We start from the raw sequence: 25,478 nt of genomic DNA on the forward strand, positions 1-25,478 counted from the left end.
ATACAAAGCAGTCAGAAAATTAAGATTTCTTTTGGTCAAATGTGGCAAAAATATTGAATCTACTTCATTAACACCTGAAGAAGAACCTTAAAACGCTACCCATAACTGTCTTTTAGGCACTTAAGACATTTGCCTGGTAATGTGACAAGGAGTCCATTAGAGACCCTTATTCTTCTTTATAAAATCTTTGTGGTTGTTCAAGAACTGTGCTTTCACAAGGAACAGAATTTGACCTGTAGAATTTGAGGCTATTCAAGTGAATGAGGGTAGGTAAGGCAGTGCCTTAGAAGAAAGCTCATTAACTTGCCTAAAATAGAAGACTTGTTTTGGGGAATAGCAGGAAAGAAAACTGGAAAGAAAAAATATAGCATATCAGAATATAAAGAGATTCACAGAGAAGATGAAATTTAAGCTCGGCCCATCTTATTTTGTCGTACTTACTTTCAAATACAGCTTTCCCTAGTCTACCCCTGATGTTTAATACATGCTTCAGTAATGAGTATGAAGTCCTATTTTTTTTTTTTTTTGAGACAGGGTTTCTCTCTGTAACCCTGGCTGTCTTGGAACTCACTCTGTTCAGGCTGGCCTCGAACTCAGAAATCCACCTGCCTCTGTCTCCCAAGTGCTGGCATTAAAGGCTTGTGCCACCACCGCCTGGCATGAGGTCCTATTATTGACAGATAGAAACTACAGCATAGTAGTTAGAAATAGACTTTGGAGTTAGAGCCCCCAATAAGTCACTCGCTATGCGTTCAGCTTTAGGTAAATTTATTTAAGCTGTATATATTTCTTTTCTATAAAGGCTTACAATAGTATACTCAAGATGGAGGGAAACAAAAAGGTACAAAGAATGGGTGGATTTCTTAGCAAATGGGAGCTAAGGAATGTAAAAGGAAAGACAATTCAAGGAAAGGTTTTCATTGTATCAAATTAAATAAAGAGCTAAAGATGGTTACAGTTTGCCTATCAATAAAGTAAAAATAATGAGGATCAAGGGAAAGAAGTTGGCCCCAGATTCCATGGTCATGAAGCAAGAAACCAACCTGGAGCTGAATCCTCTGAGGGAAGGTTACAAATTTGGCATTGGATAGTACATCCAGACCAAAAGGACCTCAAGTGATTTGTCAAGTACCAGCCCTTCTACCCCTAGTCACTGCTGCAAAGGTTTTCCTTTGCAATTGGCTAAAATTACGTCTTGTGGTTAAGCAGTTCCATGAGGTCTTGAACTAGTAGATTCTCAGCAGTTTATACTTGACTACAAGAGGAGGCCAGAGACAACGCAAAAGAAAAACAGATACTATTGGCATCGCCTGGGCAAAATAGCTTCTGACAAAGGGGGTCCCCACACGAAGAGACTGCCTGCCCTTCAAGCAAGGTCTACACTGTCACTATCTTAGTGGAGAACAACGAGGCTAGGCTGACAGTCATCACATATGATGTAGACTCCTGTGACCTAGTGGTCTTCTTAACCTGTATCACAAAATGATACCCCGCTACACCATCAATGGGAAGGCCAGGCTGGAATGGTTGGTCCAGAGGAAGACATGCACCACTGTTGCCTTCACATAGGTTTATTTGGAAGACAGAGGCATCCTGGCTAAGCTGGTGGAAGCTATTAGTACTAATTACAGTGCTTGAAGTTGTCCTGGCTCATTTTGTATTATAATATCAAAATTTTTAAGGCTGGGAACTTTGTCAAAATGTTTACCTGGTTAATTCTGGTGGTTCAAAAGACTAAAAACCACTGTGCCTCCATCTGACTGTACCATTACATCTCAGAGAGGCAGAAAATGAACCAACCATGGAGAGAAGGGGCACGTGTGTGAAAGCAAGAGAAGAGGCCAGGCATGCTCTTCTATAAAAATGTAGTTTTGTGAAAATCAATATATGCCCGCAAGACCAAACCCACTCAGAAACCAGCATTGATCTATTTACCAGGGGTAGGGGGAGCTCTCATGACCTAAATACTTTTCACTGGGGCCCAGGTCTTAAAGTTTCATCACCTCAAAGGTCCTTATTTGATGCCAAGGTTGTAGCATAAGAACAATTGGGGGAATAAAGCACAGGAGCCTTTGGGAGAAGAAAACAACAGGAGAAATTATGAGTAACATTCAAGAAATTAGCTTTAGTATACAAAAGGAGGCAAGTAGTTTGCTGAAGAGGGAAAATGAAGTAGGAATGAGAAAGGAAGGACAGAAGATGTGTAGTGAAGAAGGGGAGTTGCAGTTGATTTGCAGGTTCACTGCATTTAAACTGATGGAGAAAGAGCCAGGTGTATGGACATGGAATGGCTCACAGTTGAAATGTCTGATAGCTCCTAGGAGAACCTTGAATCCCAGCTTCCCTCTTTGCCATGTTGTAGTGAGTGTTGACAAAAGAGAAAAGTTCTTATTTACAAACCTTCTTCACTCATCCTTTTGTCTAGGACTACAGATGACAGAACAAATATTATGAAGCAACCCACCTATTTGTAATGTCACAGAATTGCCAGCTGAAAACTTAGACTCCTCACTAGCAAAGCCTCATTAATTTAGACTGCACTACTTTGGAATTTGTGGTCATTTAACCAGGTTAGTGTTACCTTTGTGCTACTTAACTAAGCAGATAGTGTGAACAGGATTTCAAGGAAGTTCGTTTAGCTGTGCGGGAGCTTATTCCATCTATTTTAAAGAACACACTGTTTTTAAGGAACTTCAAAATATTCATTATTTGGATGCAAATTGATTCTGCTAATTATAGATTAGTGTAATCTACTGTTAAAATCCTTTATCTGCAACAGTTAACTTGGCTCTCATTGAATATGCTCATTAGAAATAAAATGTCAATTCTTTAAAGCTGGTTCACAATTCAGATTAATACATACTCCCCCTTCCCCACCTCCATGAGTTCACCACAGTTAGAAAGGTATTGCCTGAAAGTAACCCATCACTTATGATTACAGTGCAAAACCGAACTAATGACCAGAAAGGGCTAGAGCAGCTGATGCTTTGAATCAGGAGTATACTCGGTGGCAGGCTTTACTGACAGACAACTTCGCGCTTATTTAACATATACATGTGAATACAAATGAACTTAGAAAGCTGGGTAGTTTTTTTTTTAAAGACTTTCTGCTTGTTTCAAAGTTCATTAAGTAACTAGAAAAAGAATTGCTAAAGGAACGCTGAAGGAAATAAGTGCCTGCAAATAGCAGAAAAGAAAAAAGTCCTTCTATAAACATAGCTTGTAACAACTAGAAATTTAATATAACCCAGGCTAAGTTAGCATAGAGGTAAAGTTGCATAATCTTTCCTAGTAAATGTAGAAAACTTTAATAGAAATATTAGAGTTCAGGAAATAACTGATGATATCCCTAAATGATCAAGCAAATTTGAATTATGTTGAACGTGTTTCCAAAAGGCAAGTAAGTTCACAAGCACACATACACAAAGAGAGGCATAACCTTGAAAAGTGAAATACATTGAAGCTTTAGATGATGACGATCATATCATATAATAAGAAAAGACTAGCATTTTATTAAAGTGGTTATTACGTGGAGATATGACATTAAATACCAGCCACATCATTTCTGTTTCCTTACCTAATGACCCCCTGAAGTAGGATTTAGCATCATTTCTGCTTCATGTGAAGTAAAGGGAAACTAAGAGAAGCTAAAGAAATCACACTCAGGCGAGAGAAAGAAAGGAGAGAGGGAGGGGGAGGGAGGGAAGGAGAAAGAAAGGGACAGACAGAGAAAGGGAGAGACAGACAGAGAGGGAGAGACAGACAGAGACAGAGATAGACAGAGACAGAGAGAAAGAGAGAGGAAGAGAGAGAGAGGTGTGAGCTAGCTCCAGAGATAGAAGCCAGATCCTGGGCTCTACAAAAAAAGAACTCTGTCCTTTATTAAAGGTTCCACACAGGCAATATTTATGCTATGCTTTTAATTTCCAAACATATATTTAGCAAACAACTTGACTATGATCTAAGAGACAGAAAATGATACTGTGTTTACAAATGTATTTGGTTTCACATGCTGAAAATAAAATAGTAAAAAATTAAATAAAAACAAACCTATGAACATGCCTCTGAGGCCCACCCCAATATCTTGGGTAGATGTCTGACCCACTTTCAAATAAATAACAATAAAATGATGAAACCTGACATAGCAAATGATCAGTTAATATTGTTTATTTTTTCCTGTTGTTTTATCATTGTGTTTAGAGAACTTTCAGATGTCATGGCAATGAGAAAGTGGAATGAGGAAAGGATTGCAGTAAATGCTAATAATACATTGTACTGTTGTAAGGGATTTGGAAACTGTTTTCCAGGCAATCTAAGGAAAGTTAAGGAAATAAATAGACACATGAGGCCTAGTAGGAAGGTGCAACCTCTAACCATACCATTCAGTTGCTGAGGCAGGAAGATCATTTTGAAGCTAGTTTGTGTCACACAGTGAAATATGCTCTCAAAATAACAGTAGACAACAACATAATGCACATTGGAGAGGCATTGGAGTTGGATATATTGACATATATGCAATTGTCTAATTTAGAGATAAAGTGACAGTATCCAGTCCCATGTTCATAAAAAGGCAAGTGGGTAGGGAAATAGTTTGTTCAAGTATATGATCCATTTTCTACAAAAATAAAAAATCTTTACCTCCTCCTGCTTCAAATCTACCAGTTCTTCAAAGATCTGGTGAAGATGTCACTTGTGCTATGAAACCTTCCTTAATCTCTGAAGGTGAATCAAGATATCCCCTATTTCTGTTTTTCGCTCTTGCAAGCATTTGTCATAACACTCCTGATAATATTACTGTGTGACTCCTCCTCAGGATGAAAAGGGCAAGGGACTCTGAGTTATTTCTGGAATTTGTACAAGGCCTAGGACAGTGTCCACCTATGCCACTATGGAAAATGACTCAGTAGTACTGACTTAGGAGAGCGCATCATTACCTAGCTTACCTGAAGGAGGATTTGTTCTCTTTCTTTTCTTGCTTGATTCCCCTCCATTCTCAATGAGGCCTTCTGGGACCAGAGGGCCACTGGCACTAGCAAACTGCAGGGGTTCGTTGTTGTTGGCAGGGTCAAAGGGCAGCTGGTTCAGTCCTAAAGAAGAAAAAGAAATCCGAAGTCCAGACTCTATTAAGGACTGGGATCATCCCCAGGCTTTAGTTTATGAGCCCCCCACAGGGACTTTTTAAATTTTAAGAGAGTCTTGGTGTAAAAAGGTAAATCCTTAAAGAGAGCTGCCCTCTGTGATTTTTGCAGATTTGTTGTCAAGATCAGGATTAAAATATAAGGTAGTGATTTGTCTGTCATTTGTTAGAATCCTCTCACTTTTGTTTTGTACTTCTTCCTTTGAAAGTACAGGACTATCTGGATGCAGTGGTCTCTGCCTATATACCCAGCTACTAGGACACTGAGGTAAGGGCATCATAGATAGACAGAAGTTCAAGGACACCTAGACTACATAGGAAAACGTCATCTGAAACAAACAAACAAAAGCCCTTTTTAAAAAGATGCTTCTGTAGTACGGTTTACTTTTCTTTGAAAAGTGTTAGCTTTGAATTTTTGAATTATCCCTTAACATTTTTCTATTATTTTGTTGTGAGGTTTGTTGAAATGATGCAGATAGAAGCACTAGACCCTTCTGGTTAGACACATCTAAAGTGGGGGTGGGGTTAGAGACAAGTTCTAACTCCAGCAGCAGTACTTCAGTTAAAATTTCATGAAATATGGGAAGAAAAGCTTTGCCAAAGTCCTAAGTAAAGACATTTCTTCCAAGCCTTTTATCTACTATTACCTATCAAAAGGGAAATCAGGATGGTGTGATTTGGTTAATTGTTTTTAACCTCTAAATATTTCTATGACCTATCATTTTACAATTCTCGAGACAATGTTTCAAAACATAATAATAATAATAATAATAATAATAATAATAATAATAATAAGGTTGGAAGATAGCTAAAGGTCAGCCAAAATCTCAGTAAAATGAATGCTGAAGAAAATGCTTTTACATTATTATTCTAAGAAATATCCTCTTGTTAATGATTTCAGACCATAGAAAAGGTAATATTTCTTTCTCTAGCAACTAGACTACATTAGAAACAATTCCATTAAGGGTCTTTGGGGACTTGGCAAACATTCATCATTTACAATATGTAACTATAAGAAATAATCCAACTTGCTTCTATGCCTTAAGTCAACTGTTCACTATATGCTATCTAAGCCCTGTTAGTTATGCATTATGACTGGAATGAAAAAACAAAGAAAACAGAAAGAAATAATGGGGACGCAGTAGTGTGGGTATGCATTCACATTGAAGTGAGTGTGTATGATTCCAACATTTTTCTTAGCATTTCCTTCTGCATTAGCTCTCTGATCATATCAAGTTCCAAGGAAAACAGAATGCTCTGACCAACTGAGAATGCAATCCTCTGTTTCCTTTACTAGTTAGATGGGCTTGATAAGCCATACAATCTCTCTTAGTCCTAGTCTCACAATCTGCAGAATGGGAGTGATAACACTACACAAGGTTGTTGCAGAGATTAAAAAATAGATGTTTGTGGCAATTATTTTATTATAAATGAATGGAAGATTTTTCCTTATAAAATTATAAGTTCTTTTGATGAGGACTCTGTATCACACAACTATATCCCTTTATACCTAGCACAGTAATACATAGTGAATATTGAATGGATTAATTTACCCTCAACAAGTGGAGGCAGGTAGTTCATTATACTAAGCCATGTGACTAAAGCCTTGGCAGATGATAGTCATGAATTACGCTACAACTGAAAAGTTCTAATGCTGATTGAAGCAACATTACTTAAAATAATTAGATTTTAAATGCAACTCCATCATTTGAGTAATATGCTACAGGATGGGTAACATACTGATTAAAAGAAATTCTCAGAGATTAAGACATTCTGATTAATGGCTGTTAATCATAAGATTCTTTATTATTTTGTCTTGCCTTCGATAATTTTAAGAATAATATATTAGTTCATTCCCATGTTTATGAAGTAGAAGGCAAAATTGCTGACAGAACCTCTGCACCATGATCTACAAATGGAAGCTAGTAAGAGCACCCTACTCCCAGGACCAGTACAAATATAAAACCAGATCATGCAGGTGACACATTCTGGATCACATCTGGCTGGCCCATAGTTAATGCTCAATAAACAAAATATATGTATCTATGTATATGTATGCACATATGTATATATGTATTTACATGTGTGTGTATGTATGTATGTACAATATATATTTTTGAATTGTCTTATCTCCAGCACTGCTTTCCCACTTCTTGCTTTGGTCCAGGCCAGCACACTTTCTTTTTCCTCCTGGAGAGAGCAGGTGAAATGTCAAGGGTATGGATTCTGTGCTGAGACTGAATGGACATGGTAAGCTCAATAAAAGTTGACCAAAACTACTATAATATTGATTTAAAAATTTCAATATCTTATATTGAGGAACTATAAGGTGAGGAAGTCGATGTAAATTTGACCTAATCCCAAACCACAGCCTCCCTTCATCACTCGCATTTCTCTTTGTTGTTTTCATGTTTTTGTAAAAGTTGAATTAGTCTCGCAAATAAAAATCCAGTGAATTAAAGGTCTACATTCGTAGCAATTTGGTCAAAATTCTATTTGTTCTATTTGGCTCCAGACAATAACTTCAGAGATTTGGATATTGTATGCCTCATACAAATGTACAGATCTTTTGACACTGAATAAGAGAGATTTCAAGAGTTTTGTGTGAATTAACCTCTTATAAGATCCAGATACATGAAAATATAGTGCAGTACCCCAGGTCTTTTTTCAAATAGTGAAAGATCTCAAACCAAAGAGAAAGACATCTCACGCAGTAAATCCACATTTATATTATCTGGGACCCAATATAATCTTCAAAGATTTGTAGCTTGAGAACATGAGCTGTGGAGTTAGTGAAATCCTAAGAGACTAGTGATTCTCAGCTAATTTTATTGTATTGCTTCATTCTTCTCAGAAGGTGCATCACACAAACCAATAAATCAATAAATCAGAAGGTCCCTATAGGTCTTTTTTCTGTGCTGTTTATGTGACTTATTTCAAAAGGTGTTTTAAGTTAAAAGGCTCCATTGAGATTATTTGAATATTAAAACGAAAACTCTTTAATGCCAAAACTTCTTAGTAAATTTCAATGATGACATCAACAAAAACATTAGCAATTACCATATTGTAACTCTCAATGAACCTATGGAATTTATTTTCAAATCTTTTACGAAAGCAATTCATTCCACTTTCTACTACACATGATGAACTGGAAAATATGTAGTCAGAAGAAACTTTTGAGGATGTTAAGTTCATTCTGTGCAATATATAAATTGAATGCAGTATTCTACTATAAGGTCAAGTTATGAACACCCTTTAGAATGTATTCAAACATAACAGGTCTCATTGCCACCCTGTTATTCTAACCAATAATTCTGAACAATTAATCACAGTACTGAAAATGGTTGTATTTTTTTAAATTTATTGATATATTTATTTACATTTCAAATGATTTCCCCTTTTCTGGACTCATGTCACCCTTCAGTCCAGGACTTAGAAGTCAAAACAACTGAGCACTTCTCAGACCAACAGCTTAATTGAGAGCAAATAAACATGTTATATAGGGTTAAAATATGACCCATGGAGCCAACTTCCTGTTGAAAGCTGTGGCTCTTAGACTATATGACCTTATGGACAAGTTCACTTTAAATGAAAATAATTTATAATCTGAAAAATCTAGTAATTGAAGGTAGCAATCTTCATACAGAAATTAAACTGTTGAAAAAAACCAGATTATTGGCAACAGGAATGTCCTGTTCAATCTGTTCTATTTTCCAAATGACTTCAGTTTAAAATTAATCATAAAGCACTACAACAGTTGGTAGGGAGTCCTCAAAATTAGGTGGCTTTCTTTTTCTTATTTCTCATTTGGGGCTCTGATAAATACTCTACTTAAGGCTCCCATCCTTAGCATGTGACTGGTTGAGATGGAAGTCTCATTACACAGCTTATCCTGAAACAAATTCTTGATTCTCCTGCTTCTGTCTCCCAAGAGCTGAAATCACATTTGATAGTTGCATGTTACCACATCTAGCAACAAATTAGTCTAGAGTGGTTTGAGATTATACTAGAATTACAATATTTCTCACTCTCATTCCCTCCCTTCAAAATCATGCATATATTCCTCCTCACTCTCTTCCAAATTCATGACCTATAAGACCTATATTTAATTATCATTGCATGAATATATGTATATACATATATTCATAAACATAATGCATTTGGTCTGTATAAATTAATTTTTAATTTTAAACTTTTGCCAAACAATGGCTAGGACATAAATAAACCAGCAGGTCCTCTTGTAATAGTTCTCATTGCTAGGATCCCCTCCACACATTCATTCTCTGTCTCTTATAGGCCAGAAAACCATTGACTCCATATTTGATATCCTTTGCCACCCTGTTATTCTAGCCAATAATTCTGAATGATTATTCACAGTACTGAAAATGGTTGTATTTTAATATCACTCTTCAGTCCAGGACTTAGCAGTAAAAACAACTGAGCATTTCTCAGACCAACAGTTAATTGATAGCAAATAAATAAAACGTATTTTTCAATTGTATGAAACTAATATGCTGTATATATGTTTTCGTTGAAAATGGATGGGAGGCTAATGAATAATTGGTGAGTAAAGATAATGGGGGAAGAGATGGAAAAGAAAAGGACAGAAGCCTACTGCAAAGGTCTTCCTTGAAGAGCTTCAGGGACAGCACATTGAGAAGAGCACCTGAACTCCTGCAGAGGACCAGACTTTGGTTTCCAACACCCATCTGGGATGGGTAACAAGGGATCTGCACTCAGAATCACATACCAACACAGATACATATGTAAACATATACTTTCTTTTGTAAATAAACGTCTTGCTTGAATTGTAACAGACATAACTCTTAGAAAAAAATTTACATTAAACTCACCTTTTGCCAAAAGTACAATACAGTTACCTAGCCAATTTTTATAAAAGATGGTCCGTTGGCAAATTTTAATGAGTCCCCAAACTACTCAATCAAGGCACAGACACTAGAATTTTCATAAAAATGCCCTATCCAATCCAGGCTTCTACTATACTCAGCTTGAACTTTACACCAACAGTAATTTCTCCGCATGTTCATGTATTTAGCAGAGACTATGGCTGTCAGGAATTCAGAGTAGGTAAGCTTGAACTGGAACATCCTGACAAAGTCTCGGATATTGCTGAACATGATGGTATGGACTCCCTTTGAGACTACATAGAATTCTTGAATCTATTCATTATTTTCATGCCTCCATATCTTCAGCCCACACTGTCCTCTGCATACTTTTTTTGATTGTTTTAATAATTTATTGAAAAAAGTTCCTAAAATATATTTTGATCAGTTTCTCCTCCCCCAGCTCCTTCCAGATCCTTTCTTCATTCCAACAATTGCATATCCCTTCCACTCTTTAGAAAACAAACAGGAAAAAGAAAACAAATCAAAAAGAGGAACTAGAATATTTTTTACAACAATGTATACACGTGCACACATGAGTCAGGCACACACACACACACACACACACACAAACTATAAAACTACAAAATCAAAACTGTATATATACGCAAAAGACCTATTAGACAAAAAATGTCAGATAAGACAATATTATTACACAAAAAGGCTACAAAAATACCGTTGAGTTCATTTTCTGCTGGGCACGAAGCCTGCTCTTAGTGTGGTTAATGTGACCAGTCAGGCTCCACTGCTGCTGCTGATTCTTTCTTCTTCTTCTCAATTTTCTTCTTCTTCATGCTCAAACTTTAAATAGTAGTCTTCTCTAATGGTTTATTTCACTAACTATATTTACATGGTAGTGCAATACATTATTTGCTTATATCCAAACTAGTATATATGCAGCAATGGAAAGAGGACAAACACCATCAAAAAACTATCATTGATTCTATAATATATACCCTAAGTTACATACATTCTATATTTTATTTTCTAGTCATTACTCCTATTTACAAGAAATGGGAGGGGTTTCTGTCTGCAGCTGGAGACCATCCTCTGCCACAGGGCTCCATACCCAGGTGGAACAGGGAGATAGCTAGCCTTCTTGGAGTGTGGACAGGCCTGGGAGCACAGATAGGACTATACCTGCTGCTCAGAGGAACCTGTTCACAAAACCCCGAGGACACAAGAACCCAGGGGCAGCCTAGGACAAGAGTCTTTTGATTTCAGTCTGCACCAAGAGCTGATCCTGGGCCACAGAACTACATACACAAATACTACCATGAGAGAGCTGGTCTACCAGGAGTGCCTACATACCTGCGTGTACAGGTGAGACTACCACTTCTCTTCAAATTTCTGGTCCAAGAGGGACCTGCTTAGAATCATCAGGACACAGGAACCAAGGATCAGCTGGGGACAGAATCCTTCTGGTTTATGTCGGCACCCCTGAGCTGACCCTGTACCACAGCTCTCCATACCTAAGTTCCTCCCAGAGAGAACTGGTCTCCCAGGACTATTGATACACAGGCTTTCAGGACAGACAAGCAACAGTCAGAGACAGCAAGACCAGCTAACACCAGAGATAACGAGATGACAAAAGGCAAACACAAAAACATTACCAACAGAAACCAAGGCGACATGGTTTCAATATAGATTGGAAACATGTCAGGATCTAAAATCAGCAAGGGGATGAGCATGCCAGTGAAGGTTTATATAAATTATAAACCATATCAAACACTGAAAAGTACTTATGGTGCTTTATTTTGTTTGTTAACTTAATGAGATTTAGAACAAACATTGAGACAAATCTCTGAGAATATCTGTGAAAGGCATTTTTAGACATCCGAAACCAGTTTTCTCATAACAGAAAGTCCTGCATACCCCAACGTGAGAAAAGCAAGATTTGGACTTAAAATCACATCTCATTATGATGATAGAGGACTTCAAGAAGGACATAAATAACTCCCTTAAAGAAATAAAGGAGAACATGGGTAAACAGGTAGAAGCCCTTAAAGAGGAAACACAAAAATCCCTTAAAGAATTACAGGAAAACTCAAACAAACAAGTGATGAAACTGAACATAACCATACAGGATCTAAAAATGGAAGTAGAAAAAATAAAGAAATCACAAAGGGAGACAACTCTGGAGATAGAAAACCTAGGAAAGAAATCAGGAGTCATATATGCAAGCATGAACAACACAATACAAGAGATAGAAGAGAGAATCTCAGGTGCAGAAGATACTAGAGAAAACATTGACATAACAGACAAGGAAAATAGAAAATGCAAGGGGGTGTGGGATAGGGGGTTTCTAAAGAGGAGACCTGGAAAGGGGAAAACATTTGAAATGTAAATAAAGAAAATAGCTGATCCAAAAAGTAAATAAATAAAGAATTCATCAGCCATTTGTAGCTATGGAGTGTTATATTGGATAGCATAGACAGAACATCCCGAACATTACAGAAAGTATCACAGGACCCTGCTATTGTACAGTTAGAATTGGACTTACACTAGTATCCACCACTTACCTAGTGTCCCAGTCATTAAGAGTGTCTTTCATAAGGTGCTTGAGAAGTCATCTTATCTCTTCTAATTCTGAATTTAAAAATAGGAATAGCAGTGCCTGTCCCTTACTGGGACATGAAGAATATTAAATGGGACTATATTAGTTATTCATGTGTTGCTAGGCCGAAAGATCCAACAAGAAGAACTTAAAGAAGACATTGTTTATTTTGGCTCGCAGCTCATGAGGGAGCACAGAGTGGTGAATGCTGTTCCTCAGCTTCCCTCTCCTTTTTATGAAGCGCTGAATGCCTACCTATGAAATTTGTGTTGACGAGTACATTTAGGAGGATCCTGCCCCATCAATTGCTCTAATTTATATAAACCTTCACTAGAATGCTCATCCCCTTGCTGATTTTAGATCCTGACATGTTGCCAATCTATATTAACTATTAAAAGGACAACAATCATTTAAGGTGTGGTCCATATCAAACACTGAAAAGTGCTTATGGTGCTTTATCTTGTTTGTTAACTTAATGAGATTTAGAACAAACATTGAGACAAATCTCTGAGAATATCTGTGAAGGCATTTCTAGACAGGTTCAGCTGATGAGGGAAGACTTACCCTGAAATGTGAGTAGAATTATTACATGGTCTATAGCTCCATACTGAATAAAAAGGAGAAACATACTAGAATACCAGCATTCATTTCTCTCTGCTACATGACTACATATGCAAAAAGATCAGGCACTTTATATTGATGTTCTGCACGTTCCCCACTGTGGCAGACTATAAATTCCAACCATTAGCCAAAATAAACCCTGTCTTCCTTAAGTTGTGTTTTGTCAAGTATTTTGTCACAGCAACAAGAAAAGTAACTAGCATAGATACCCAATCAGGAATTTTTATGAATTTGTCTCACAAATTAATTGGGAATATTTGTAACGTAATATATTGTGGATCTTAAGCCTTCAGACTATTTGAGGAAGATGTTTGCTGTCTACTCTTCTAGTCCATTTTTTTTTCTTTCAGATTATGCATCACTATTAAAGTAAATCATTAATAAAGAATACTGGAATAGTGACTGTTCTTTGCTTGGAATATTTTAAGACCACGCCTAATATCACTTTGGATCTTACAAAATGCAAGAATAAATTACAGCTGAAATCACTCTTCCCAGTGCTGTAGTAAGTACTATCTTCAAAAAGGATGTTTCACTACTGGAACACAGGCGGGGTATAGGTGCTGTGATCAACAAGGATCAATTCTCTAGATATATATTTTCCCTAACTTGGAGTCTCTCTGTGCTTTTTCCTATGGGAATGACAACCACTAGACCTGGTAATGGTGAGTTATTTGAGTAATTCTGAACTAAACCAATTAATGTGTTTAAGTGTCATGAGTAGGAAAACCAAATAGAGATTTCCAATTTTAAGAAGAAAAATACTTCAGAACTCTTTCCCTTTATAAAATTTAATGCCAGGGAAACCCAGTAAAATCATATTACTCAATGAAAACAAGGTTCAAAATTTTTTCTTTGATTTGATAGAACAGTTCACAGTGACAGATGGTAGATGGGCAATCTATCATTTTCTTTAGGATAAAGTCTGTCATGTCTCAGAGGAATGGAGAAGAATGGTCCAAAGTTTGCTGTAATTTAGCCCCCCGGAACAGTTACAGCAGTCTCTGTTTCTCAGCACATCTTTGGGAGCTGGTAAAGTAAGGTGGCAATTCATCAGTACCTGCTTTGAGTTGGCTTTAAGTCATGCTGCAATTCTTGTTGACCAATTTTCCAATTGAATGGCAGGAAAAGGAAGGTTCTTAACATACTGACCATTAGGTTATCTGTTTAGTTCTTGCCTGTGAATGTGTCACAGGTTTCTTTACAGCAATAAAACAAATAATTGCAGATTTCTGAGCCTGCGGGCAAAGAGTTGTTTTAGTATTGAAATTGTAGTCTACCTTATCAGATCTGTAATGACATCTTACCTTCAGGCTGATTGATTTCATAAAGCTGGGGCAATTATCAAAAGCAAGCACAGTTGCAAAACCTACGCCAATGGTTTTGAAAACTAGCTCATCAGCTAGATCTAGTTGGGAGCCTAGGCTAAGGCAACACTTTCAATAGAGAACAGTTACAATACACAAAGAACACCAATTTCCCCTAATAGATTCTTAAGATGCCAGTAAATAAGTTGTAAACAACTTTCAGCCAAATCATTTTTCATGCTGTGAGTGAATGAAACTTGAATGTGCTGTCAGATAAATCTGTATTTCAGTGAAAGATGCTGTGAAAGGGAGAGTGAGAGCTGGGATTCCTCTGATCTTTGGAGAGTTAATTTTACCAATTATTGCTAGAGAGATATTTGTATCCTTTATGAAAAATGTACTGCACGAAAAACATCTGAACGCCTGCTTTCCCAAAAATATAGACACGGATTTCACCAGATTTTTTGCATTTACTCAGCCATCATTAACTATTTATCCAATCACTGTGCTGCAATTTTAATTACCTTCTAATTAACCAATGATGAGTTTGTGATTTAGCATTCCTGAAAGATAGAACTGCAGAAAAATGGTAAATCTTCATTTGCATGCTCAAAAATGTATGCTCCTTCCTTCTCCCCTCTCTTTATTTTGCTACACTGTTTCACTGATGCTCTGGAGTTATGATTTCCCCGTCCCTTATGTTTGATCACCATTTCGATTCATTTTTCAAATATGTATGATAAAGGTTTCTTATTGACTGTTAAATTAAACATGAAAGAACACAGGTTCCTATAATATACTAATGCATCTTTAGAGAACCATACCTCCCCTATAACTACTTCATCTCAGGAGGATCATCAACACAGGGAGCTGACAAATGACTAACTCCTTTAGTGAAGCCACTGCCAGAGCAGAAGTCAGATTCACTGCTGCAGAAGCTAGAGTCTGCTTCTTGGGAAGACACCAGAACTTTATTAAGAGAAGCTTGTAACAACAACAAAAAAAAGGAACTTTATGTTTGAAGTAAGTAGGAGTACTGCTGTTACATAAAAGAAGTAGAAATTTAATTTTGTTCTGGCATGAAGTCTTGTTGAGGTGGTCGATATGTATTGGAATGAAAGAGCTAATCTCCCTCCTTATTCAACCAATTCACTAAAATAATACTGATGGATGTGTGCCCATTAGTGTGCAAATCCTGAGTTTATGATGTGATAGGTAATTTATTTCCTCAAGGAGATGACAGGCAGTAGGGAGGCCAGCATGTAAGTTACCTGGCCTGAATCATGCATTAGTACACCTCCTATTCTCCCTAAGCAACGTGGATCGTGGATCATTTGCATCAAAATTCCTCAAACATGCTATTCACATTCATGTCCCTGTACTACTGTATATACATTCCCTGCTTGAAAATCAATTTTCCCTTCTCTCCACTGGAAGAGTATTACTTGCCTTTCTAAACCTTACTGAAATGTCACCTTTTCAATGTTGTTTTCCCTAACCTCAAAGGCTCTCGTCATGGAGCATTGATATCATGGCGCTTTAAAGTATGACATGAGACTTGACTGTGATTGTGTGTGTGTTCTAGGTGGGCCCTGTAACATTTGATCTATGTCATCTGATACTAGGATGGAGGGTATACGGAAAACTAGAAAGAAGTAAAGGTAGACAAATAAATTAGGAAGACAGCAGTCATCCTGAGGATATATAGCAGCACTGGGAACTCAGTAAAATGTGAATCTGAGGATGGAAAGAAATGGATGTGTTTCAGAGATATTTATAATGAAGAATTATCTGGGAGTAGTGCCTCATTGGCTCTTGGGTTGGAGAAGAGAGGAATCCGAAACAACTCTAAGAACTCTTGAATCTTGAAATACTACAACCTAACTTAGCAAGGTGGCTCAGTGAGGGGGAAAAGTGCTTGATTTTGAAAGCTGATAACCTAAGTTCTATTACTGATACCCACAGTGGAAAGAAAAGAACCCAATCCTGAAAGTTGTCCTCTGACAACTGCAGGCATGCCCTGACATGTGTCACTCTCGCACGAAACAAACATACCAAAAAGTTCAATCTTTGTGGTAATCAGTATGAAAAAAGCAGATGTCATTGAGAGGCATATCCATATGCTATACTGTAAAATAGAGCTGCTTCCCTCTCTATTTACCCAAGGATAAAGGCTGCTAAGAAATACCAGTGAATGCCTTATACTTGACCTTTAGTATGTTTGCCTAACGAAGCCTGTCAAAAGATATAAATTCATCCAGAAGAAAAAGTATAATATTACAAGAAGCAGGATAAAGTATTGGACTAAGGAGAGGAAAAAAAAACATTTTAATAATAGGTTGGAGACTTAGGTTATTTTCTGTGTAGCATTCACCAACAAAGGTGTCTTTGAAGGATAGTAATATTTAATATTTAATAGATTCCTTTGCTCTCTTTTCAGCTTTTTTCTTTCTCTCTTCTTCACCAGTAACTTCTCCCAATGGTCTTATTAGAAAATATCACATTTTATAGCAGGTGTCTTTTTGTTATTAGACTATGCTGGAATAAACTGACAATTCTTCTAATGATACTCAAAGAAAGCTTGAAAAAATAATACTATGTTGCTTTTCTTCCTGCCAAAGAATACAGCAATATAATTGTCTACTGGAGAAGAGGCACTGTAATCATCTTTAACTTTAAAGTAAAATCATTTCAGGAAGATGCTCTGAGACAGTTGTCAGAGAAAACCGGGGCTCCTAGGAGATTGCAAAGTGACGGATCGAGTGAAGCAGTATGCTACAGTTGAATTCAATTCCATGAACATTTTCAACTTAAGAGTGTCTCTGCAAAAAAAAAAAAAATAAAATAAAATAAAATAAAAAAAAAAAACTGGAGAGAATTTAGAATCATATTCCATCATAGGAGATATGATTTAAACACTGGCGAGATTTTTCACCCCTAAGAATTGTTTGGTACTCCAGAGGCAGCAGGTGTACACAGCAACTGATTCAATTAAATACATGAAGATATTGTTCCAAAAAAAAAAAGTGAGACTGAAAAAGCACAGTAACTTTTCAAAAGTGCCTTTAGAATAGCAATGATTGAAAAGAGCTAAACACCTAAGTCCAACTAAATGTCACTAGGGCCTGGTAGTGAGTCCCCAAAGTCAAGGTGTTAGTGTGCATTTTCATTTTTATTCCCTCCTTAATAGAATCTATCTCCACCTTCCATTGTGATTTTCATTTTATGTTTTTGTAAGAGTCCTCTCCTTGGACTTAGGGAAACATCTTTTGGAAACAGATTTAGATTAGTTATATTTACAGGCAAAGATTTGTGGAAACTAGGCACTTGCCTAGGATAATGGGGAAAGGAGGAAATAAAATCAGAATGACCCAAGACTCAGGGAACCCAACCCTAGACCCAGGACGCTAGGACATACCAATCATTACCATATAAGTTTATTACATCTATTCTATTAAGGGGTCCTTCTTTGGTCTTTTGAATGACTATAGTTGACTTTGGCATGCATGCAACCCAAGTGTTTTCTTTTTCTTTTTTTTTTTTCTTTCTTTTTTTTTTTTTTTTTTTTTTTTTTTTTTTTTTTTTTTGAGCAAGACACTATTTTCAACAGCCTAAATTCTAGCAACATATACAAACATCAAGTGACTACAGTACATGGCGAGGTAAGAAAAATATATTCTGGGAATATATTACTGACACTCAGTAATTTCCACTTCTGCACTTCAATACATTGTATTTTCACCATTCCCCGTGCCAAAAATGGAAAACAAGAGAAACTACACACAAATTGATCTAATTGATATTGGTGCCAGAGTTAACCTAGATACCCTACAACCATCCAACTCCCTAGAGTTTTGCAGTTCAAGGACTTTTGAGTTCAACCCAAAAAGCAGAATTAACAACTCCTTTTTTATACAGAGCCCTGTCAGTTCTCAGTGGAGGATTTGGAACCTCCCAATGCCCCCCATACTCTCTGCATTCTTTCTTTCTTTTTTTTTTTTATTTTTTTCTTTTCTTTTCTTTTTTTTTCCTGACTCAGTTCTTTTTTTCCTTTTTCTTTTTTTTCTTTTTTTTTAAATTTTTTTTACATTTTTTTATTCGATATATTTTTTTATTTACATTTCAACTGCAAGCCCCCTTCTCTCCCCCTGTCCTCCCACCTACCCCTTCCCACTTCCCCATTCTGGTTTTGCTTCACTGAGTCTTTCCAGAACAGCAGGCCACTCTTCCTTTCTTCTTGTACCTCATTTGATATGTGGATTATGTTTTGGGTATTCCAGTTTTCTAGGTTAATATCCACTTATTAGTGAGTGCATACCATGATTCACCTTTTGAGTCAGGGTTACCTCACTTAGTATTATGTTCTCTAGCTCCATCCATTTGCCTAAGCATTTCATGAATTCATTGTTTCTAGTGGCTGAATAGTACTCCATTGTGTAGATATACCACATTTTTTGCATCCATTCTTCTGTTGAGGGATACCTGGGTTCTTTCCAGCATCTGGCAATTATAAATAGGGCTGCTATGAACATAGTAGAGCATGTATCCTTATTACATGATGGGGAATCCTCTAGGTATATGCCCAGGAGTGGTATAGCAGGATCTTCTGGAAGTGAGGTGCCCAGTTTTCGGAGGAACCGACAGACTGATTTCCAGACTGGTTGTACCAATTTGCAACCCCACCAGCAGTGGAGCAAATAGATCATCTAAACAGTGCCATAATGCCTAAAGAAATAGAAGGAGTCATAGAAAGTCTTCCAACCAAAAAAAGCACAGGACCAGATGGTTTCAGTGCAGAATTCTATCAGACCTTCAAAGAAGAGTTAACACCAATACTCTTCAAACTATTCCACAAAATAGAAACAGAAGGAACACTACCAAGTTCCTTCTACAAAGCCACAATTACGCTGATACCAAAACCACACAAAGATCCAACAAAGAAAGAGAACTTCAGACCAATCTCCCTTATGAATATCGATGCAAAAATACTCAATAAAATTCTTGCCAACCGAATCCAAGAACACATCAAAACGATCATCCGCCATGATCAAGTAGGCTTTATCCCGGGAATGCAGGGTTGGTTCAGTATACGGAAATCCATCAATGCAATCCACTACATAAACAAACTCAAAGAACAAAAACCACATGTTCATTTCATTGGATGCTAAAAAAGCATTTGACAAAATTCAGCATCCTTTCATGCTTAAAGTCTTGGAAAGAACATGAATTCAAGGCCCATACCTAACCATAGTTAAAGCAATATACAGCAAACCGGTAGCCAGCATCAAACTAAATGGAGAGAAACTTGAAGCAATCCCACTAAAATCAGGGACTAGACAGGGCTGCCCCTTTTCTCCTTATCTTTTCAATATTGTACTTGAGGTACTAGCTCGGGCAATTCGACAACATAAGGAGGTCAAAGGGATACAAATTGGAAAGGAAGAAGTCTGCATTCTTTCTAATGGTCTTGTCTCTCTTGTTTTCCTGCTTGCCTTTCTGCTCTCCAGGTGACAATGTGGAGTCAAGGCATGGAATGGCTACAAGCACTTTCGTGCTTTGTCCCCGGGGCAGGGAGAGGAGAAGCACACACAGAACACATGGTGACCGTAATGACTGTACAAATTCTCTATGTGAACAGCAAATAAACCCATTGTTCAATGGAAAGTGCAAGTGGTAAAACAAGAATTAAGTAACTGGACTAGTACTGTTACTCTCAACAGGAACTACAGTGATCTACAAACAGCATTTTATAAAATGTAAACCAGAATTCACAATATCTGTTCAGGTTCCAAGGATCAAGTGACAGCCAAGTTAGTATAATTTTCTGAAACCTCCAAAGGCTGCACTTGCCACACGTCTCTATGTTTCTATAATCAGTCACATTATTAGGAAAAGAGAAACCCAAGCCACAGTGACTTAAGTATTGAATATTTCAAAGAATTAAAGTAAAACAAAATAAGCAAGGGATTTGGCTAAAAATGGTTACTTTCACATTTTACTTGATTGCCTTCCAAAAATTTACCAGACATGTTAAGTGATGAAGAACTTAAGATGATCTATAATACAAAAACTAAAAGGACAAGTACAAAGCAAAAAAAAAAAAAAAGTCATTCAAATAAGGCTAAGCTCTTCATCTGCAAAAGAAAAACATAATAGTAACGAGGTATTTTATGAAAAGCACTAGTAGAGTTCCAGGAGAGCAGTAGCCACAGGAATCAAAAGCAAGTCACAGAATCTTTTCATTTTCTTTCTTTTTTCTTTTTTTTCTTTTTTTTTAAAATTTTTTTATTCCATATAATTTATTTACATTTCAAATGATTTCCCCTTTTCTAGCCCCCCACTCCCCGAAAGTCCCTTAAGCTCCCTTCTCTTCCCCTGTCCTCCCACCCACCCCTTCCCACTTCCCTGTTCTGGTTTTGCCGAATACTGTTTCACTGAGTCTTTCCAGAACCAGGGGCCACTCCTCCTTTCTCCTTGTACCTCATTTGATGTGTGGATTATGTTTTGGGTATTCCAGTTTTCTAGGTTAATAACCACTTATTAGTGAGTGCATACCATGATTCACCTTTTGAGTCTGGGTTACCTCACTTAGTATGATGATCTCTAGCTCGATCCATTTGCCTAAGAATTTCATGAATTCATTGTTTCTAATGGCTGAATAGTATTCCATTGTGTAGATATACCACATTTTTTGCATCCACTCTTCTGTTGAGGGATACCTGGGTTCTTTCCAGCATCTGGCGATTATAAATAGGGCTGCTATGAACATAGTAGAGCATGTATCCTTATTACATGGTGGGGAGTCTTCTGGGTATATGCCCAGGAGTGGTATAGCAGGATCTTCTGGAAGTGAGGTGCCCAGTTTTCGGAGGAACCGCCAGACTGCTTTCCAGAGTGGTTGTACCAATTTGCAACCCCACCAGCAGTGGAGGAGTGTTCCTCTTTCTCCGCACCCTCTCCAACACCTGCTGTCTCCTGAATTTTTAATCTTAGCCATTCTGACTGGTGTAAGATGAAATCTTAGGGTTGTTTTGATTTGCATTTCCCTAATGACTAATGAAGTTGAGCATTTTTTAAGATGCTTCTCCGCCATCCGAAGTTCTTCAGGTGAGAATTCTTTGTTTAACTCTGTACCCCATTTTTTAATAGGGTTGTTTGGTTTTCTGGAGTCTAACTTCTTGAGTTCTTTATATATATTGGATATTAGCCCTCTATCTGATGTAGGATTGGTGAAGATCTTTTCCCAATTTGTTGGTTGCCGATTTGTCCGCTTGATGGTGTCCTTTGCCTTACAGAAACTTTGTAATTTTATGAGGTCCCATTTGTCAATTCTTGCTCTTAGAGAATACGCTATTGGTGTTCTGTTCAAAAACTTTCTCCCTGTACCATTGTCCTCAAGGGTCTTCCCCAGTTTCTTTTCTATTAGCTTCAGAGTGTCTGGCTTTATGTGGAGGTCCTTGATCCATTTGGATTTGAGCTTAGTACAAGGAGACAAGGATGGGTCAATTCGCATTCTTCTGCATGCTGACCTCCAGTTGAACCAGCACCATTTGTTGAAAAGGCTATCTTTTTTCCATTGGATGTTTTCAGCCTCTTTGTCGAGGACCAAGTGGCCATAGGTGTGTGGGTTCATTTCTGGTTCTTCAACCCTGTTCCATTGATCTGGCTGCGTTGTCACTGTACCAATACCATGCAGTTTTTTAACACTATTGCTCTGTAGTATTGCTTGAGGTCAGGGATACTGATTCCCCCAGATTTTCTTTTGTTGCTGGGAAATTGTTTTAGCTATCCTGGGTTTTTTGTTGTTCCAGATGAATTTGATAATTGCTCTTTCTAACTCTGTGAAGAATTGAGTTGGGATTTTGATGGGTATTGCATTGAATCTGTATATTGCTTTTGGCAAAATGGCCATTTTAACTATATTGATTCTACCGATCCATGAGCATGGGAGGTTTTCCCATTTTTTGAGGTCTTCTTCTATTTCCTTCTTCAGAGTCTTGAAGTTCTTGTCATACAGATCTTTCACATGTTTGGTAAGAGTCACCCCAAGATACTTTATACTGTTTGTGGCTATTGTGAAGGGGGTCATTTCCCTAATTTCTTTCTCAGCCTGATTATCCTTTGAGTATAGGAAGGCCACTGATTTGCTTGTGTTGATTTTATAACCTGCCACTTTGCTGAAGTTGTTTATCAGCTGTAGGAGCTCTCTAGTGGAGTTTATTGGGTCACTTAGGTAGGACTATCATGTCGTCTGCAAATAATGATAGTTTGACTTCTTCCTTTCCAATTTGTATCCCTTTGACCTCCTTATGTTGTCGAATTGCCCGAGCTAGTACCTCAAGTACAATATTGAAAAGATAAGGAGAAAGGGGGCAGCCTTGTCTGGTCCCTGATTTCAGTGGGATTGCTTTCAAGTTTCTCTCCATTTAGTTTGATGCTGGCTACCGGTTTGCTGTATATTGCTTTTACTATGTTTAGGTATGGGCCTTGAATTCCTGTTCTCTCCAAGACTTTAAGCATGAAAGGATGCTGAATTTTGTCAAATGCTTTTTCAGCATCCAATGAAATGACCATGTGGTTTTGTTCTTTGAGTTTGTTTATGTAGTGGATTGCATTGATGGATTTCCGTATATTGAACCAACCCTGCATTCCCGGGATAAAGCCTACTTGATCATGGTGGATGATCGTTTTGAATGTGTTCTTGGTTTCGGTTGGCAAGAATTTTATTGAGTATTTTTGCATCGATTTTCATAAGGGAAATTGGTCTGAAGTTCTCTTTCTTTGTTGGATCTTTGTGTGGCTTTGGTATCAGCGTAATTGTGGCTTCATAGAAGGAATTGGGTAGTGTTCCTTCTGTTTCTATTTTGTGGAATAGTTTGAAGAGTATTGGTGTTAACTCTTCTTTGAAGGTCTGATAGAATTCTGCACTGAAACCATCTGGTCCTGTGCTTTTTTTGGTTGGAAGACTTTCTATGACTCCTTCTATTTCTTTAGGCATTATGGGACTGTTTAGAGGGTCTAGTTGGTCCTGATTTAATTTTGGTATTTGGTATCTGTCAAGGAAATTGTCCATTTCCTCCAGATTCTCCAGTTGTGTTGAGTACAGGCTCTTGTAGTAGGATCTGATGATTTTTTGGATTTCCTCAGTTTCTGTTGTTATATCTCCTTTTCATTTCTAAGTTTGTTAATTTGGATACTTTCTCTGTGCCCTTTGTTCAGTCTGGCTAAGGGTTTATCTATCTTGTTGATTTTCTCAAAGAACCAGCTCCTGGTTTTGTTGATTCTTTGTATGGTTCTCTTTGTTTCTACTTGATTGATTTCAGCCCTGAGTTTGATGATTTCCTGCCTTCTACTCCTCCTGGGTGAAATAGCTTCTTTTTGTTCCAGGGCTTTCAGGTGTGTCATTAAGCTGGTAATGTATGCTCTCTCCATTTTCTTTTTGGAGGCACTCAGTGCTATGAGTTTTCGTCTTAGCACTGCTTTCATTGTGTCCCATAGATTTGGGTATGTTGTGTCTTCATTTTCATTGTGTTCTAAAAAGTCTTTAATTTTTTTCTTTATTTCTTCCTTGACCAAGGTATCATTGAGTAGAATATTGTTCAGTTTCCACGTGTATGTGGGTTTTCTGTTGTTTTTGTTGCTATTGAAGACCACTTTTACTCCATAGTGATCTGATAGGAGGCATGGGATTAATTCGATCTTCTTACATTTGTTGAGGTCTGTCTTCTGACCAATTATATAGTCGATTTTGGAGAAGGTACCATGAGGTGCTAAGAAAAAGGTATATTCTTTTGTTTTAGGATAGAATGTTCTATATATATTTGTTAAATCTAATTGGTCCAAGGCTTAAATTAGTTTCATTGTGTCCCTGTTTAGTTTCTGTTTTCCTGATCGGTCTATTGAGGAAAGTGCAAGTGTTGAAGTCACCCACAATTATTGTGTTAGGTGCAATGTGTGCTTTTAGTTTTAATAAAGTTTCTTTTACGAAAGAGAGTGCCCTTGCATTTAGAGCATAGATGTTCAGGATTGAGAGTTCTTCTTGTTGTATTTTTCCTTTGACCAGCAAGAAGTGTCCCTCAGAGTCTCTTTGATGACTTTGGGTTGAAAGTCAATTTTATCTGATATTAAAATGGCTATTCCAGCTTGTTTCCTGAGACCATTTGCTTGTAAAATTGTCTTCCAGCCTTTTACTCTAAGGTAGTGTTTGTCTTTGACCCTTAGGTGTGTTTCCTGTAAGCAGCAAAATGTAGGCTGTTTGCGTATCCATTCAGTTAGTCTGTGTCTTTTTATTGGGGCATTAAGTCCATTGATGTTAAGAGATATTAAGGAAGAGTGATTGTTACTTCCTATCATTTTTGACGTTATTTTTTAAATTTGATTGCTTAACTTCTTTTGGGTTTGATGAAAGGTTACTATCTTGTTTTTTCCAGGGTGAAGTTTCCCTCCTTGTATTGGTGTTTTCAAGGAGGGAACCTTTTCATTTTCAATCCAGTCCTTCAGATTCACCCAGACTTTAGTTCCCAGGCTAACACTTTTTAAGGCAGCATAATTTAATCATGGTTAAAAATTAAAATTACTTGGGTAATTTTCTGAAGAACACCAATGTACACACACACACACACACACACACACACACACCAAAATGGTCAGGATAGGGCTTAAATACACACCAGGGAATTCTAATACACAGGCAGATATGACAACACCTTTTTATATTTGAGGCCAGAAAGTGAGAATTTACTACCTAGTCTCTCATTTTCCTTTAAAATTAAAACCAGAAAAATACTTAAAAGTTTTCTCATTCATTACCTACAGGAGACATGGAATGATTTTGGTTGTCTGGAATAAATGCAATAGACCTAAACCTGCCTCAGTTGTGAGGCTTTTAGAGTTAACCATTCGAGGGGGGGGGGTGGGGGGAGACAGGTTAGTGACAAAAAGAAGAGGAACTG

General features: G+C 37.3%; 1 protein-coding gene across 4 annotated transcripts in view; it reads right to left on the minus strand.

Moving 5' to 3' along the window:
- Positions 1-25,478, minus strand: part of Enox2 (ecto-NOX disulfide-thiol exchanger 2) — a 320,995-nt gene that overhangs the window by 170,791 nt on the left and 124,726 nt on the right. For 3 of the 4 annotated variants that reach the window (XM_052171207.1, XM_052171205.1, XM_052171204.1), the window contains one exon: positions 4,944-5,087. The exons of the other annotated variant lie outside the window; for it this stretch is intronic. Coding sequence is in view for 2 of the 3 variants with exons in the window: in XM_052171205.1 (XP_052027165.1) it covers positions 4,944-5,087 (144 nt within the window). In the remaining variant the exon portion in view is untranslated. The remainder of the gene's footprint in view (positions 1-4,943; positions 5,088-25,478) is intronic. 4 annotated transcript variants of the gene reach the window in all.

This window comes from Apodemus sylvaticus, chromosome X, assembly GCF_947179515.1.
Source record: "Apodemus sylvaticus chromosome X, mApoSyl1.1, whole genome shotgun sequence".
Classification (NCBI taxonomy): Eukaryota; Metazoa; Chordata; class Mammalia; order Rodentia; family Muridae; genus Apodemus; species Apodemus sylvaticus.